Source organism: Aspergillus campestris, assembly GCF_002847485.1.
Source record: "Aspergillus campestris IBT 28561 chromosome Unknown P168scaffold_1, whole genome shotgun sequence".
In the NCBI taxonomy this organism is placed as follows: Eukaryota; Fungi; Ascomycota; class Eurotiomycetes; order Eurotiales; family Aspergillaceae; genus Aspergillus; species Aspergillus campestris.
In genome coordinates, this window is record NW_020194336.1 from 2,363,233 (window position 1) to 2,375,932 (window position 12,700).

A 12,700-nucleotide genomic window follows, 5' to 3' on the forward strand; every position below is an offset into this window, starting at 1 on the left:
AATGTTCTTTTCCTATTGATAGCATTTCTCTAGTCTAGAATTAGCATTTCACCATAAAAGAGCAGCTACTCCCAAGTGATCCGTATCCGTTTCCCGATGGCTCCCCCGCCTCCCAGGGGTTCCCAACCAACCCGCCAGAATGACCTGCGCATCATCAATAAATCACCTCCTGAATATCTTGTTCATTGTATGAAACCCCCTGGACATTCGATTGCGCAGGCTCCACATAGTGGACGTGCGTTTCTTGCAGAACTTGGAGTAGAGATTCTCCTTCTGCCGCCACGTTTTCTCATCTTCGTCTGCTTCGTATCCATGATGCGTACCGCTCGATCGTAATTTCTGCAACAGAGGCTCACTCCGACGTCTATTCTCACCGATCTGTGCTGTAGTATCTAATCTCGATGCACCCGTATAATCCGGAAGTGTTGCATTGCTAAAGTTCGCCATGCCGCTCAACCCAGACCCGTAAAGAGCACGCACATCGCACTTGTTGTCTATGGCCCGCACGCTCCGGCAAACTGCACACCTGCACCATGTCATATCAACTAGCCTGGGAAACCCTCGGGTTTGCATTCCACGGTAGCTACTCGGAAATGCCCACGGTTGGGAGGGTGGGAGTCGAGACGGCGCAGTCGCATACCGTCGCGACGGCCTTGTAGTCTTGTGCTGTCTGCGGAACCGTCCATTTGGCTGCTCTATTCTCAGTCGCTGTAGTCGCTCGAGGTGGATTCGGCGCATGATACCTTGAAGGTTGTGTGGGAGTTGTGCCATGGCTTCTTCGTCTAGCTCGAATAGTACTTCCTCTTCGTCTTCGGTGGAATAGTTGTCTTTGTCGTCGGGCTCGCAGGATGGGCTTGTCCGATTTTGATTATTAACCTTGGAGTCTAGGGCCATTGTGGTATTAATCAACCCGCAGGTAGTGTGGTTAACTGTGTAGTGGTTGTGACCCGGTTGGGTTGGTAAATCGACGCAGATAGCAGTCTCAGAGGATGGATTGCTGTTCAAATCACGGTATACTGGATACTAGATAAAGGAGTGAGCGTGGTCATATACTCAGTTTGAATACAAACAGAATTGAATGCTTACCACTGTTTGATATATGTGCAGTTTGTTGTCCAAGATGTGTGTACCAAATGATGAGGCATATTTTTATTGATGAATAGGTAGTTCGTTTGCTTGTGGAAGGCCTCCATATTCACTGTTGTCTTGCGGAGTGACTGGGAATATTATGTCTGTCACTGTATATCCTACATGGGCATAAACATAGTCTAAGTTGTATCAGTAAATGACATGGTTGTTTCTATTGATCAATCAGAGCTAAAGAGAAAGACATTATAATCACCTGCGCATAGTGTCATATTGTCTACCTGTCGGATTAATTATATGATAGCTAGTAATGCATGATCGGTCTTGTTTAATTAAATTATATACTGACATAAGAATCTGAGGCGCCCTCCAACAACCCTCCATGTCTCCACCCGTCTACCTCCACATATACTAGCTTGTCTATTCAAACTCGCGGCTTTCACCAATATCACAGACATCAAACACACCATCTTCCGGAATTTCATGCCTCTTCAATGCCTCTCTCAGCTTCTGCGGAGGCTCAAGCACATCCTCCTCCGTCAACACCCAAGTGCCCCAATGCATACCCAAAGCTTTCCTGCACTTGGTATCTTGGAAAATTCTGACCGCGTCGTGAGGGTCTGCATGCATAGGGCTCATAAACCACCGAGGATCGTAAGCGCCGATAGGAATCAGTCCCAGATCGAACGGGCCCCGGAACTCCCCTACTTGTTTGAAAGCGGGACAGGAAGGGAAATTGAACTCCGGGGCGTAGTCATCCGTGCCGATGGGAAGATCCGGTACCGCTCTGTAGCCGGTGTCTCTGAAAGATACCAAGATTATTAGTTGAATTCGCGTATAAAGAGTCATCGGTTACGTACCCCGCGAAGTATACATTTTGACCTCCGGATTCAATGGACCATGAAGCCCATAGCGTTTTGGACCTGTCAAATATCCCTCTGTTGCTGGTGTGTTGGCAAGGTAGGCAACTGATGCGAGCTTCGATATCGGTTGCGCTGGATGGGGGACTTCCAGTGCTGTTCCCGACCTCAACCTTCGACTCGTGTGATGGCGAAAGGGAGATGTCACGCTGGTCCCACCAATCCAACTCTGTAATATTATGTATGCCAGAACTGGTAAACCATTGCTTGTTTCCCAGCGGGGCAAAAAAGTGGCAATTGGGATGGGTTTTGGCGATCTCCTTGATGGTGGGGTACGACAAATGATCGTAATGGTTATGGGAGATCACCACGGCATCAATGACAGGAAGGTCGCGGACCTCGCAAGGCATCTCTGTGAAACGCTTGGGCCCTAGCCAGGACACCGGCGAGCATCGATCCTCAAATACAGGATCGAATAGTACTCTGAGTCCGCTTGGGAATTCGACATAGTAGCAAGCGTGGCCTAACCACGTTGCGCGAAGCTTCGAAGTTTCCCGCGATGGTAAGAACTCGGGTTTGCGAACAGGCACTGTAGGGGGTGTGGTGTCTGGTTTATTCGCGTGTCCATTGAGCTGACGGCTTCATGGTCGTACGCATTAGATATAATCATCCGGATGAGAGACCTAGCAAAAGCCGACTCACCTAGCTAAACGCCACATATCCCCAAAGCCAATCGTTCTCCATGAACTAGAACATACTGCTTAGTTTTGAGAGACCACAGATACCCGCATCCCTATCTCCCCGGAATTACTTACTCCCAGGGGTTTTTGAATCCCCCGTGCACATGATGCTCTTTCTTACCCGCATCATCAGGATAAGAGGACACAGGAGGTGCTGATATACTCAGTGCGTAAAGAATCGTGATGGCGGAAGAAGCCATGTTGCGTCTCTCTGGTGATGATCGGCGGGGCCTTGTTGCACTATTCATATGCAAGCGAAACCAATGGCGCAGAAACGAACGCATAGCCGAGGGAGCTGCTCTTTATAAAAGAAACGGTCTGACCTTCGGCCACGGTTGACAGCGAACTAGTACAACCTGATAGATGGAGTTAAGGCCGCTTGGGCTCTCCGACGCGCCGTCACAAGAGCAGCCAGGCAGCACTGCAGTCGTCAGCTGAATTGTAATTAGCGAGAACGATATTATACAGATTATGACGCATTTTCGTGGAGAGAATCGTTTGGACTGGGAATGAGCCACTCCACAAGTGGTTTTCTGGGCGCAAAGGATTCTAATTACCTCCTATTGCAGTCTAGCAATAATGACCGTCTTATCCAGACCGTGAAGATAATCCCTGACAAAGAGAACAGCTCGAGGGAAACAAAGACAGAAAAGACCGGAGGAAAAGAAAGCACCGGACGTGTTAACGCGGAGTTAGCTGGGGAGCACATTAACCCCGTTATCTCCGATCTGTGTTAAACAGGAAACCTCTATCTCATCTCGATTATGGATGGAAAGCACTCCGTACGCGGTGCTTATGATTTTCTAGATTTTGTATAATTGTCATGACATAGATTCAAAGAATTGTATATATAGAAAAACAACTTGAAGGTATTTGGTATCAAAACACCCCAGAATCCAGATTGACTAGATTGACGTTCTCGGCCCGTCTGACTCCGGCTTTCCGATATCGTTCGGTATGATGTTTTCGACCTTCCACGCAACTCGCGCGATCGAGGACCGACAAAGCATCCATCCATTTTCCGTGGGATGAATCCAGATGGACCTTTAAACACTCCGGGGCTGCCTTCGGCTGGCGAATTAATCGTCCAGCAAAAGAAAGATGCCATCCAGGCAGCGGGGCAGCCCACGGGGGACGGCGGACTTTTCTCTCAACTTACCAACAATCCTTTCTTCACAGCGGTAAGGGATCTCGCTCGCACAATAAAAACAAACTGTCGCGTGGGGATGGCGATAGCTAATCATTTTTATCGTGCCAGGGATTCGGTCTCGCTGGCCTCGGCGCGGGCTTGAGTTTCGCCCAAAAAGGTTTCCGACACGGTGCCGCGCTCCTGCGAAGGCGCATGCTCGTTGACGTCGAGATCAGCATCAAAGATGATTCCTACCCGTGGTTTTTACATTGGATGACGCTGTATCAACAATCCCAGCTCAATACGGCTCGGTCCGCAGCCAGCAGGTCTGGCTTCGTGGATTCAATGCTCCAGCGATTAACGCCCGGAATGCGCCATCTCTCCATCCAAACTCAGAAAGTCGAACATTCGAACGGTGCGATCCACACTCAGTTCACGTTAGTGCCCGGCCCCGGGCGACACGTCTTGCGATACAAGAATGCGTTCATCTTCGTCAATCGGATGCGGGAGGCGAAGTCACAAGACCTGCAGACGGGCCGGCCATGGGAAACAATCACGTTGACGACACTCTATTCGCATCGCCACATTTTCCAGGATCTTTTCACTGAGGCCCATGCCTATGCTGCTAAGTCGCACGAAGGAAAGACCTCTATCTATAACAGCTGGGGTGCGGAATGGAAACCCTTTGGACAGCCTCGGCGGAAGCGTCCGTTGGAGTCGGTGGTTCTCGATGAGGGCGTCAAAGAGAAGATTGTGGAGGATGTGTCAGACTTCATATCGACTGGGAAATGGTACCACGATCGGGGGATTCCCTACCGACGTGGTTATCTGCTCTACGGCCCACCCGGCACCGGCAAAAGTTCGTTCATCCAGGCCTTGGCTGGCGAACTCGATTATGACATCGCCATTCTCAATCTTAGCGAGCGTGGTCTGACTGACGATCGGTTGAACCACCTCCTTACTATTGTTCCGAATCGGACCATCGTGTTGCTCGAGGACGTGGACGCTGCTTTCTCAAACCGCCGGGTCCAGACGGAGTCAGATGGGTATCGCGGCGCCAACGTGACCTTTTCCGGGCTGTTAAATGCCCTTGATGGCGTGGCCAGTGCCGAGGAGCGCATCATTTTCCTCACCACAAACCACGTCGAGCGACTTGACCCGGCACTGGTTCGACCGGGTCGGGTGGACATGACTGTCCGCCTCGGTGAAGTCACTCGCTACCAGGTGGGCTGCCTCTGGGATCGGTTCTACGGCGAACTCGACACGGAAGGTACCCATAAAAAGGTGTTCCTTGATCGACTGCATGAGTTGGGTTTGATTGAAGACGAACATGGGCGGAAACCCGATGGGTCCCGAACCACGAGTGCGGCCGCGCTGCAGGGGTTGTTCCTGTACAACAAGGACAACATGGAGGGCGCGATCGCGATGGCCGAAGGGCTTACATATAGCGTGTACGATGATCCTCATGAAGCGTGAGCCACGAATCCGTCGCTTGTACCATATTTGTATAGATCAGTTAGGCGTCTACTTTCCACCAAGGTATATATCTACTTGGATTTCAATATATTATTTTATTTCGCTCATTTATTCTACTGGTTGATCAATTTCTCATGGAATAACAAAACCGCTGCTTGCTTTAGAGGCTAGTTGAAATGATAGTATATGTCTAGATACCTAGCCCTGCTTTTCGCCCAGACTGGCCTAACCGAGCTCATTCGGGCTGTACCTGTCTTTTTTTCTTTTTAATTGGTAGATGTAAATATTCCAAGCAGTGGGGAGATTAAACAAACTTCTTATCACACCGATCTTACTATTCCAGGGTCCTACAGGCATAGACGCAAGACCGATTATGCGGGGAATATGCTTCCCAACCACGAATCACGACGAATATGCTTTGCTATCACAACCTCCCGACCTGAAGGATGACAAGGAAAGACCTCACAATAATCTTTCTTAATCTTCATTGGCTATTGAATATCAAATTTCACAAGTAAGGCTATACAAAGCGTTTATTGGCTCAATAGAACCAACCTGGTGACCACCTTCCCATAGATAACAATATCTTCAACTTCTTCACGGTAGCCCGCGGGGAGAAGAATCCGATCCTTCGCATCTCAGCGTCTCGAACCAGCAAATAAGAACCTTAGATTGTTTACCGAAGCGCTGTCACTGATGTCAGGCCGCCTGCGCGCCCAGGAACCGAGCCTCCCATTCGGCCAGCGAGAGGTCGAAATTAGCCGCCGGGTTCAATACCCCGTCCTTCATGCACTCCAACCCTTGTTCTTCACACTACTGTGAGCCTCTCATAGCTCAGATCCTTGACGCCTTTGTGCAATTGCTCTTGCTGAAGATTTTCGACACCATGATGGAGGTCGGTTGGGGTGAGGGGTATATGTCGCTGCGGTCTTGCTGGTGATGGTGGTTCTGATGTCCTTCTTTCTTCTCGGTTCTTCACCTACCTCAGATCAAATCAATGGTCCTCTTGAGAATTGGATTTACTCCAGTTGAAAGGGCATCATGAGTCAATTCCAACTCTTTCCTCCTGCCTCTCCGGCCAAAGTCGCCAAGAATCCGTTTCGAAGGGGAAATAAGAAGCCTACTACGACCCCCGTGTCTGGGGCTTCGATCCCTCTAGATGAATTCAATGGGAAGGACAGCGGAGCTGAAGCCGTGTTCGTTGCAATTACTGAAGGCAAGAATAACGCTACGCCGCCTCCTGAAGCCCGTGTTTCTCGCCCAGCGACCGCGTCTACTCCTGAATCTGTACATGCGCCCCGGTCATCGGGGTCGCAACCCAGACCGAGTCAGCAAGACAAACCACGACATGATGTCCCGATATTTGAAGACTTCAGATCAGTGACACATAGCGAAGATGATGTGTCTTCCTACTCTCGGAAATCTTTGCCGAAACCAGGCTCCCCGGGAAACCCTATACGGTCGATGTTTCCACGCTATAACCCAGATCTGCCGCTCAATCAGCAACAGTACTATCCGCAGACCGTGGATAGGCCCACTCGGTCAGCTTCAAGACCCAAAAACCTTACGCTCTCGCCAGCATCGGAGATCGATCGGAGTCTTGGGCCGAAAACGGTTCCTGCGAGTGTGCTGAACTTTCCGATGAGTATGCTCGAGCCGGCGGAGGCACAGTACCCTTCTTCGGAAGAACTGAACAGCCTCTGGGATGCTGCCAATGGTCAGAGACCGCAGAACATTAAACCGTTCAATCTACACATGACACGGTAGGTGTTGACCCTGGCAATCCTCAAGTTCCTAGACACTAACTCGAGCAGGGCCAATTCAGCGACGTTTCTATTCGGCGATCCAGAAAGCCCATTCTACACAATGCAGACATTCTCGACCAACGAGATGTCCGTCACTAGATCGAACCCATCGCGCCCGAACAGCAATATCCCCGTAATGACGCTGAAGATCGAAGACCGCCAGCGACGCAAGCCTCCCAACGACGGGCTCGTATCGCTACTCTTTTCCCGGCTGGCCGCAATGCTAGCCATCGACCAGGCCGAGGAGTCCGCAAAGGCGCGCCGACTGAACCCCGCGGAGGCCGCAGAACTAGAAGCCCACGCACTCCGACGTGCAGCAGCCCAAGAATCCTGCAGACTGTCGTGGAACTCCGAAAAGCAAGTCTACGAACTCTACCACCCGTCGCTCAGCAAGCCCCCGCCCCCGGCTTTGGTCGGCGCAGCTGGAATTCCCCTCTCGCCCATGCGATCGAGGTACGCTGGCATTCTTCACATCACCGTTTCGACGCCGTCGAATGACTCGAAACACCACCAGCAACCGCCCGTCATTCTCGTGACCACCCCACTCCCGGCCAATTCGGCGGAGACGGGGAACATGGTGGCGACGCCACGCACGTCGACACTGCCTCTGACAGATGCCGATGAACCTCTGGCATCGCTTGACCTCGGCACCATGTCTCTTTCTATCTCGGCCGCCGCGATCATCGCTACGGTCCCCTCCCTGTACGCGATCGATTCGCTGGTGACCGCCATGTTGGCCGTAGCCATCTCGGACGAAACGACCAACCCCGTCTTGGCTGATATGGAACTGTTCGACCCCCACAAGCCACAAAGCATCCAGTCTCCAGCCTCAGAACCAGGCACAATGTACAAAGGAAAGTTAGTCGCAACACTCGCAGAACGGGAGGACGCCCTCGAAGGCAGCGATCTCATATCCCAGGTGAAAGCCCAACAATCAGAGAACGCAAGCGGACAAAAGAAGTGGTTCCGATCCTGGAGCCGGCTATCCAAGCCCACAAAGCCGCAGCGGAAGAAGAATCAAAAGGTCGTGGTTGAGGAATTTGACCTGGAAAAATACGGCCAATTCGGACAGGGGTCTTCGCGGCAAGGAGAGAAGCTACCGGGCGTCACGCGGGGCATTCTCCGGATTCTGTTTTTCGGCTTGGATATGATTGTTCGGGGACTTACTATGGTTGTCAAGATTGTCGCGTGGTTGTTGGTTTCTCTCACGAGGTGTTTTACGAGTGAGAAATTCTGATTTGATTCGGCTTGTTGCTGGTTGCTATGCCTGCCCTGGCGGCGATGGCATGGCATGGATGTCGCGTACAGGCTTTGATGATTGTTTATGATTATGATGTTTATTTTGGACCTACGCTCTTTGTAATGTTAAGTCGGACGGAGTTTGGTTGACCGGCTATGAGATATCCAGCAATTGACACGATTTCATCACGCGATATGACTTCCCTCTCCCTGTCCACCCGATAGAGACAACAAGCAGTCACGCGAGCTACTACAGATATCTCGCGCAAAGAACCCACTGCTCTATCCACAGCAACCGGTAACCTTGTTTCAAAGGACTCAACCACAAAATGGCGTTGTATCCAACATTCCAAAGACACGCCCTCCTTACTTCCACCGTGGCGAATGCCGGGGGGTGTCACGGATGGCTGGTTTTGAGGATTCCAAACCGGTTTGTGCGGAGAATAACGAGGTAGGGCTGTTGACTTGCCCGGAGAATTAAGTCCACAGGGAGATAATTCCGAGGAGGTCGACGAATGATGATCGCAGATAGGGCCCTATCTGGACAGGAGTACCTACTTTTGCGCATTCCAGACTTCATTCTGCTTACCTGGAAGCTGCCAATAGCCTTGGGGGGCTCTGGGGTCGGTGTGCACCAAGGGATGAGACCTACACTGTGGATATTGTATTAAATGGCTGGTTTTTCAGCCGGTTTCTTCTCGATACTTTTCTCTCGACACGTTCATTAAATTCGACTACCGACTTATACGATCTTTATCAGCTCCTACTTGATTCACTCTTTACTACGCCTCTCGTGGTGATAATCCACCATCAGCTTCAACCCTATATCCTGACCATACTAACCGATATCAAAATGCGTGTCACTACAAGCATTGCCGTCCTCACTGCGGGCCTCGCCAACCTGGCTGCATCGCAGAGCTTCGACAACTACGACCGCTGTGCTGTAAGTGACTTCCACCTTCTCTTCCCTTGCACAACCAACAAGAAGAGAGAACCTCATGATATAAGACCACAGCTAACCCACACAGGACGCCATCTTCGCCGACCCAAACCTCGGCACCTGCGCCTCCAACCCCGGAACCTCCGCTCTAGTCTGCTTCTGCACCTCCGATATCACAGGCCACAATCTCACCGACGCGACTATTGCCTTGTGTGCTCGTAACCACTTCCGTATGCTCTCCACCACCTTCCATACCTATACCATATATAGCAACCTAGGTACAAAACTAACCTACTTCATCCTCAAAACAGCCGTCGAATCCCTCAAAACCCTAATCTGCAACCCCAACACCCATATCTCAACCTCAGACCGCAAACACAGCAGCAGCCCCATGGTCCGCCTCGCCAACGACGCGCACCAAGCTCGCGCCCTGCCCGAATCATCCACTACCACTGGCACCGACACCAACGCCGACACCGAAACCACCCACGAAACCGCCCACAGCGTAATCTACCAAGTCATCACCGTAACCAGCGCAAGCTGCGACTGCCAGTCGACACCAGGCCCAGCCGTAGCAACAGCCTCAGCAGCAGCAGTCGATCCAAGCCACGCCCCAGCGGCGTCTCGCCACAGCATGGCTCCGCCGCGGTCCAAAGCAGCAGCGGCGGCGGCGATATCCTGGCCCATGCGACGCCGTCGACGAGCGCTACTGGTGCGAGCGGGTCTGAGAAGGTGGTGGCGACTTCGTCGGCGATTATGCCGAGTGGGACGGATAGTAGTGATGGGGAGGGGGAGCAGCATGGGATTTTGTTTCAGGGGGGTGCTGAGAGAGGGGTGAGGTTGTCGGTTGGGGCGGTTGTCGGGGGGTTGGTTGTTGGTGTTTTGGGGGTTATGGTTTAGACCTCTCTGTTTTACCTACCCTCTTGGGTCATTTTTATAGTTGCTCTTTACTCTGCTTGAGTTTTCTTTTAATAAGGTTTGTCTGTTGTCTGTTGTCTTGTGTTGACTGCTTGATTTGATGATTTGATGTTTCGGCTTGTTTTGATCTGATTGATAGGACTAGTTTATGCCTCTCAGTTGATGCCGGTATGGTTTATGACTTGGTTGGTTTGGTCTTCTCATTTACTGTTACGATGCTAGCATGTTTAAACGATGAAATAGTATTAATAGTGGTTATCCACGAATACTATGATATTTAAATGGACATAGTCTACTTTATCTCCTAACTAATCATACAGCGGTATCCGAAAACACCTCATTCCACTCCACCTAATCATAATAAAACAAATATGAAAATCAAGTATGCACCGCCTGCTGCACCTTCGGATACAGGTGCACCAACCGATAATACAAATCCGGATGATCACTGATCATAACCTGCGGATCCCACCCCATAGACACAAAGATGGTCTCAATGCCACTCCCCACAGGCGTCATGAAGATCTGGCATATCTGCAGCCCGATCACAAACGCGAATGCCATGATAACAGCAGTGAAGTTGCCGTCGGTGTTGTAGGCGGGCTTCGTGAACTGCAGGTACAGGTACGCGAGCAATGCACACAGGTAAGACACGAAGACAGAGCCCATGGTGAGTACCGGCCCGATCAGACAGTCTTGCACGAGGGCGTCCAAACCCCTGTCTTTCATCATCGTCCAGGTGTCCTTCGCGGAGGGGATGTAAGCCTTGCCGTAGAGGGCGATGTGGCAGAATGCGTAGCGGTTAAAGAGCGTAACGAGCCAGTCGAGCAAGGCGATGAAGCATCCCAAGATCCACATCATGATGCTGCCGACCAAGCTGCCCTGCGCAGCTTCCTGGCGCTGGGCGATTGAGCAAGCCTGCCGCAGCATGTTGATGAACGCGATGATGAGACTGCCGAAACTGATGCTGCCGAAGGAGTAGGTCGTTGCGCGTTTGAAGGCGCCCCGTGTGGCGCCCTTCGGCATCCCGTTCGGCGAGTTGCTGAAGTAGTACCACGAGCCGTAGACGCCTGCGATGGTCGTGTGCACTGTATTCTTGATCCACTCGCTGACCCAGTACATGGCGAAGGTTACGTAGACGACAAGCCCGATGACGCGCGCGCGGCTGCACCCACCGCTGGCGCCGTTCGGGCAGGACGGGTTGTCGCCTGTGCCGCTGGGCTCGTAGGCGACGTAGATGGAGACCAGGGTGACCGAGAACCAGGCGGCGAAGGCGGTGGCGACGATGCCGCCCAGAGCGCTGACGATGAACATGTGTCCATAATTGCGGGAGACGTCGATGGCGGTCTCGAGCATGAAGGCTGTGAAGGGGATGCGCGGGATCCAGCTTATGAAGCAGATTATGGCGAAGACGCCGAATATTAGGAATACGATTCCGCCGCCGTATTGCTTGCGCACGATGTAGTAGATTCCTGTTCCGAGGGCGAAGACGATGTTGAGGATCCCTGTCGCCCAGATGAAGAACTTGGGGAAGTAGCGGGCTCCGAGGAAGTAGGCGTATGAGAATGCGAGCGCCACGCAGAGGACGAAGATGAATAGCACGAGCGTGTTCGTGTCGAGGGAGAAGTTGTTGGCCGAATCGTAGATGCCCCCGCCGTTGAATCCTTTGTATTTCGAATATCGGTAGATGGCCACGCCGGAGACCGCTACGTAGCCGAGAAAGACCGCAATGAGCTGTATTTGTGAGCAATCTTGCCTAACAGGGGGTGCGTGTAGCTATAGCCCCATGGATCGGGTTCGCGCCTACCAGGAGACCGGCCCAGATATCGTGAAACTTGGGCTTCTCGATCTTGAACGCCTCGTCAAACCCGTAGACCGCTTGATTATAGGTCGGCGGGGCGCCTTGCGGTGGTGGCTTTGGTTCCGGGGGCGCTCGTGGGTCCTGATACTGATAGGCATTTTGATCGCCCACGGGGGCATTGCTGCCACTCGCGTTCTGGTTGTAGACGGGTTGTTGCGGCTGCTGGTACTGGCCGTCCGCGTAGTTCGGGCCAGAATTGTAGTAACTCGCCGCCTGTCCACTCATGGCTGCATATGTGGAAACTATCGACGGGTTACAGATGGGGGAGCAGATCGGGACAGAAGGGGAGGGGGAAGTGATAAATCAACACGAGGGGTACAGGGAGAGAATGAAGGGAGGCAAACAAAGCGAGAGGAACAGGCTCAGGAGCAGGGAATTCTTGAAGAGTGGTGCTAACCCCGGCCGAACCAACTCAATCATGCAGCAAGGGGAGTGGAGACCTGCATGATGTTATGATATCCCTTTCCAGCGAATGGAACACCGCGGGAAACAGTCACCGCCGGGCGATGCGTCATGATGATGGCCGACAAAGCAGCCCCGGAAAGTCAATTTGGACCTCGGCTTTGGCATACGGTTGTAAGTTCGAGGGACCTAAGGATGGAGGATGAATTTCTTTCGCATGTACATGGGCGGATCATCAAGGCAT

General features: G+C 52.0%; 6 protein-coding genes across 6 annotated transcripts; 3 read left to right on the forward strand and 3 right to left on the reverse strand.

Moving 5' to 3' along the window:
* Positions 1 to 34: 34 nt before the first annotated feature.
* On the reverse strand, positions 35 to 932 carry P168DRAFT_286634 (uncharacterized protein). The gene has a single exon (XM_024836384.1). The coding sequence runs from the start codon at positions 892 to 894 to the stop codon at positions 163 to 165; it is 732 nt and encodes a 243-aa protein (XP_024697112.1). The 5' UTR covers positions 895 to 932; the 3' UTR covers positions 35 to 162.
* Positions 933 to 1,506: 574 nt separating this feature from the next.
* On the reverse strand, positions 1,507 to 2,886 carry P168DRAFT_278099 (putative Zn-dependent hydrolase/oxidoreductase family protein; the record flags this gene model as incomplete). Its single annotated transcript, XM_024835658.1, has 4 exons — positions 1,507 to 1,888; positions 1,947 to 2,585; positions 2,649 to 2,693; positions 2,762 to 2,886. 4 exons carry the CDS (start codon positions 2,884 to 2,886, stop codon positions 1,507 to 1,509), a joined length of 1,191 nt encoding a protein of 396 aa, XP_024697113.1.
* A 780-nt stretch (positions 2,887 to 3,666) lies between these two features.
* On the forward strand, positions 3,667 to 5,397 carry P168DRAFT_262909 (bifunctional AAA family ATPase chaperone/translocase BCS1). Its single transcript, XM_024834771.1, has 2 exons — positions 3,667 to 3,867; positions 3,945 to 5,397. Exons 1-2 carry the CDS (start codon positions 3,715 to 3,717, stop codon positions 5,289 to 5,291), a joined length of 1,500 nt encoding a protein of 499 aa, XP_024697114.1. The 5' UTR covers positions 3,667 to 3,714; the 3' UTR covers positions 5,292 to 5,397.
* A 935-nt stretch (positions 5,398 to 6,332) lies between these two features.
* On the forward strand, positions 6,333 to 8,333 carry P168DRAFT_308493 (uncharacterized protein; the record flags this gene model as incomplete). The annotated part of the gene is made up of 2 exons (XM_024839203.1): positions 6,333 to 7,054; positions 7,106 to 8,333. The coding sequence occupies 2 exons, from the start codon at positions 6,333 to 6,335 to the stop codon at positions 8,331 to 8,333; spliced, it is 1,950 nt and encodes a 649-aa protein (XP_024697115.1).
* Positions 8,334 to 9,188: 855 nt separating this feature from the next.
* Positions 9,189 to 10,175, forward strand: P168DRAFT_301207 (extracellular serine rich protein; the record flags this gene model as incomplete). The annotated part of the gene is made up of 4 exons (XM_024838498.1): positions 9,189 to 9,278; positions 9,364 to 9,505; positions 9,587 to 9,780; positions 9,810 to 10,175. 4 exons carry the CDS (start codon positions 9,189 to 9,191, stop codon positions 10,173 to 10,175), a joined length of 792 nt encoding a protein of 263 aa, XP_024697116.1.
* Positions 10,176 to 10,453: 278 nt separating this feature from the next.
* On the reverse strand, positions 10,454 to 12,462 carry P168DRAFT_286636 (choline transporter-like family protein). Its single transcript, XM_024836385.1, has 2 exons — positions 12,001 to 12,462; positions 10,454 to 11,927 (listed from the first exon to the last, which is right to left on the reverse strand). The coding sequence occupies exons 1-2, from the start codon at positions 12,277 to 12,279 to the stop codon at positions 10,572 to 10,574; spliced, it is 1,635 nt and encodes a 544-aa protein (XP_024697117.1). The 5' UTR covers positions 12,280 to 12,462; the 3' UTR covers positions 10,454 to 10,571.
* Positions 12,463 to 12,700: the final 238 nt, after the last annotated feature.

What these genes read in the sequence shown, in the direction of transcription:
- P168DRAFT_286634 (XM_024836384.1), bottom strand. Translation starts at nt 894, where the DNA reads ATGGCCCTAGACTCCAAGGTTAATAATCAAAATCGGACAAGCCCATCC.
- P168DRAFT_262909 (XM_024834771.1), top strand. Translation starts at nt 3,715, where the DNA reads ATGAATCCAGATGGACCTTTAAACACTCCGGGGCTGCCTTCGGCTGGC. An exon ending in ACAATCCTTTCTTCACAGCG is followed by an intron (nt 3,868 to 3,944) that starts GTAAGGGATCTC and finishes TTATCGTGCCAG; the next exon opens with GGATTCGGTCTCGCTGGCCT.
- P168DRAFT_286636 (XM_024836385.1), bottom strand. Translation starts at nt 12,279, where the DNA reads ATGAGTGGACAGGCGGCGAGTTACTACAATTCTGGCCCGAACTACGCG. An exon ending in ATATCTGGGCCGGTCTCCTG is followed by an intron (nt 11,928 to 12,000) that starts GTAGGCGCGAAC and finishes TCACAAATACAG; the next exon opens with CTCATTGCGGTCTTTCTCGG.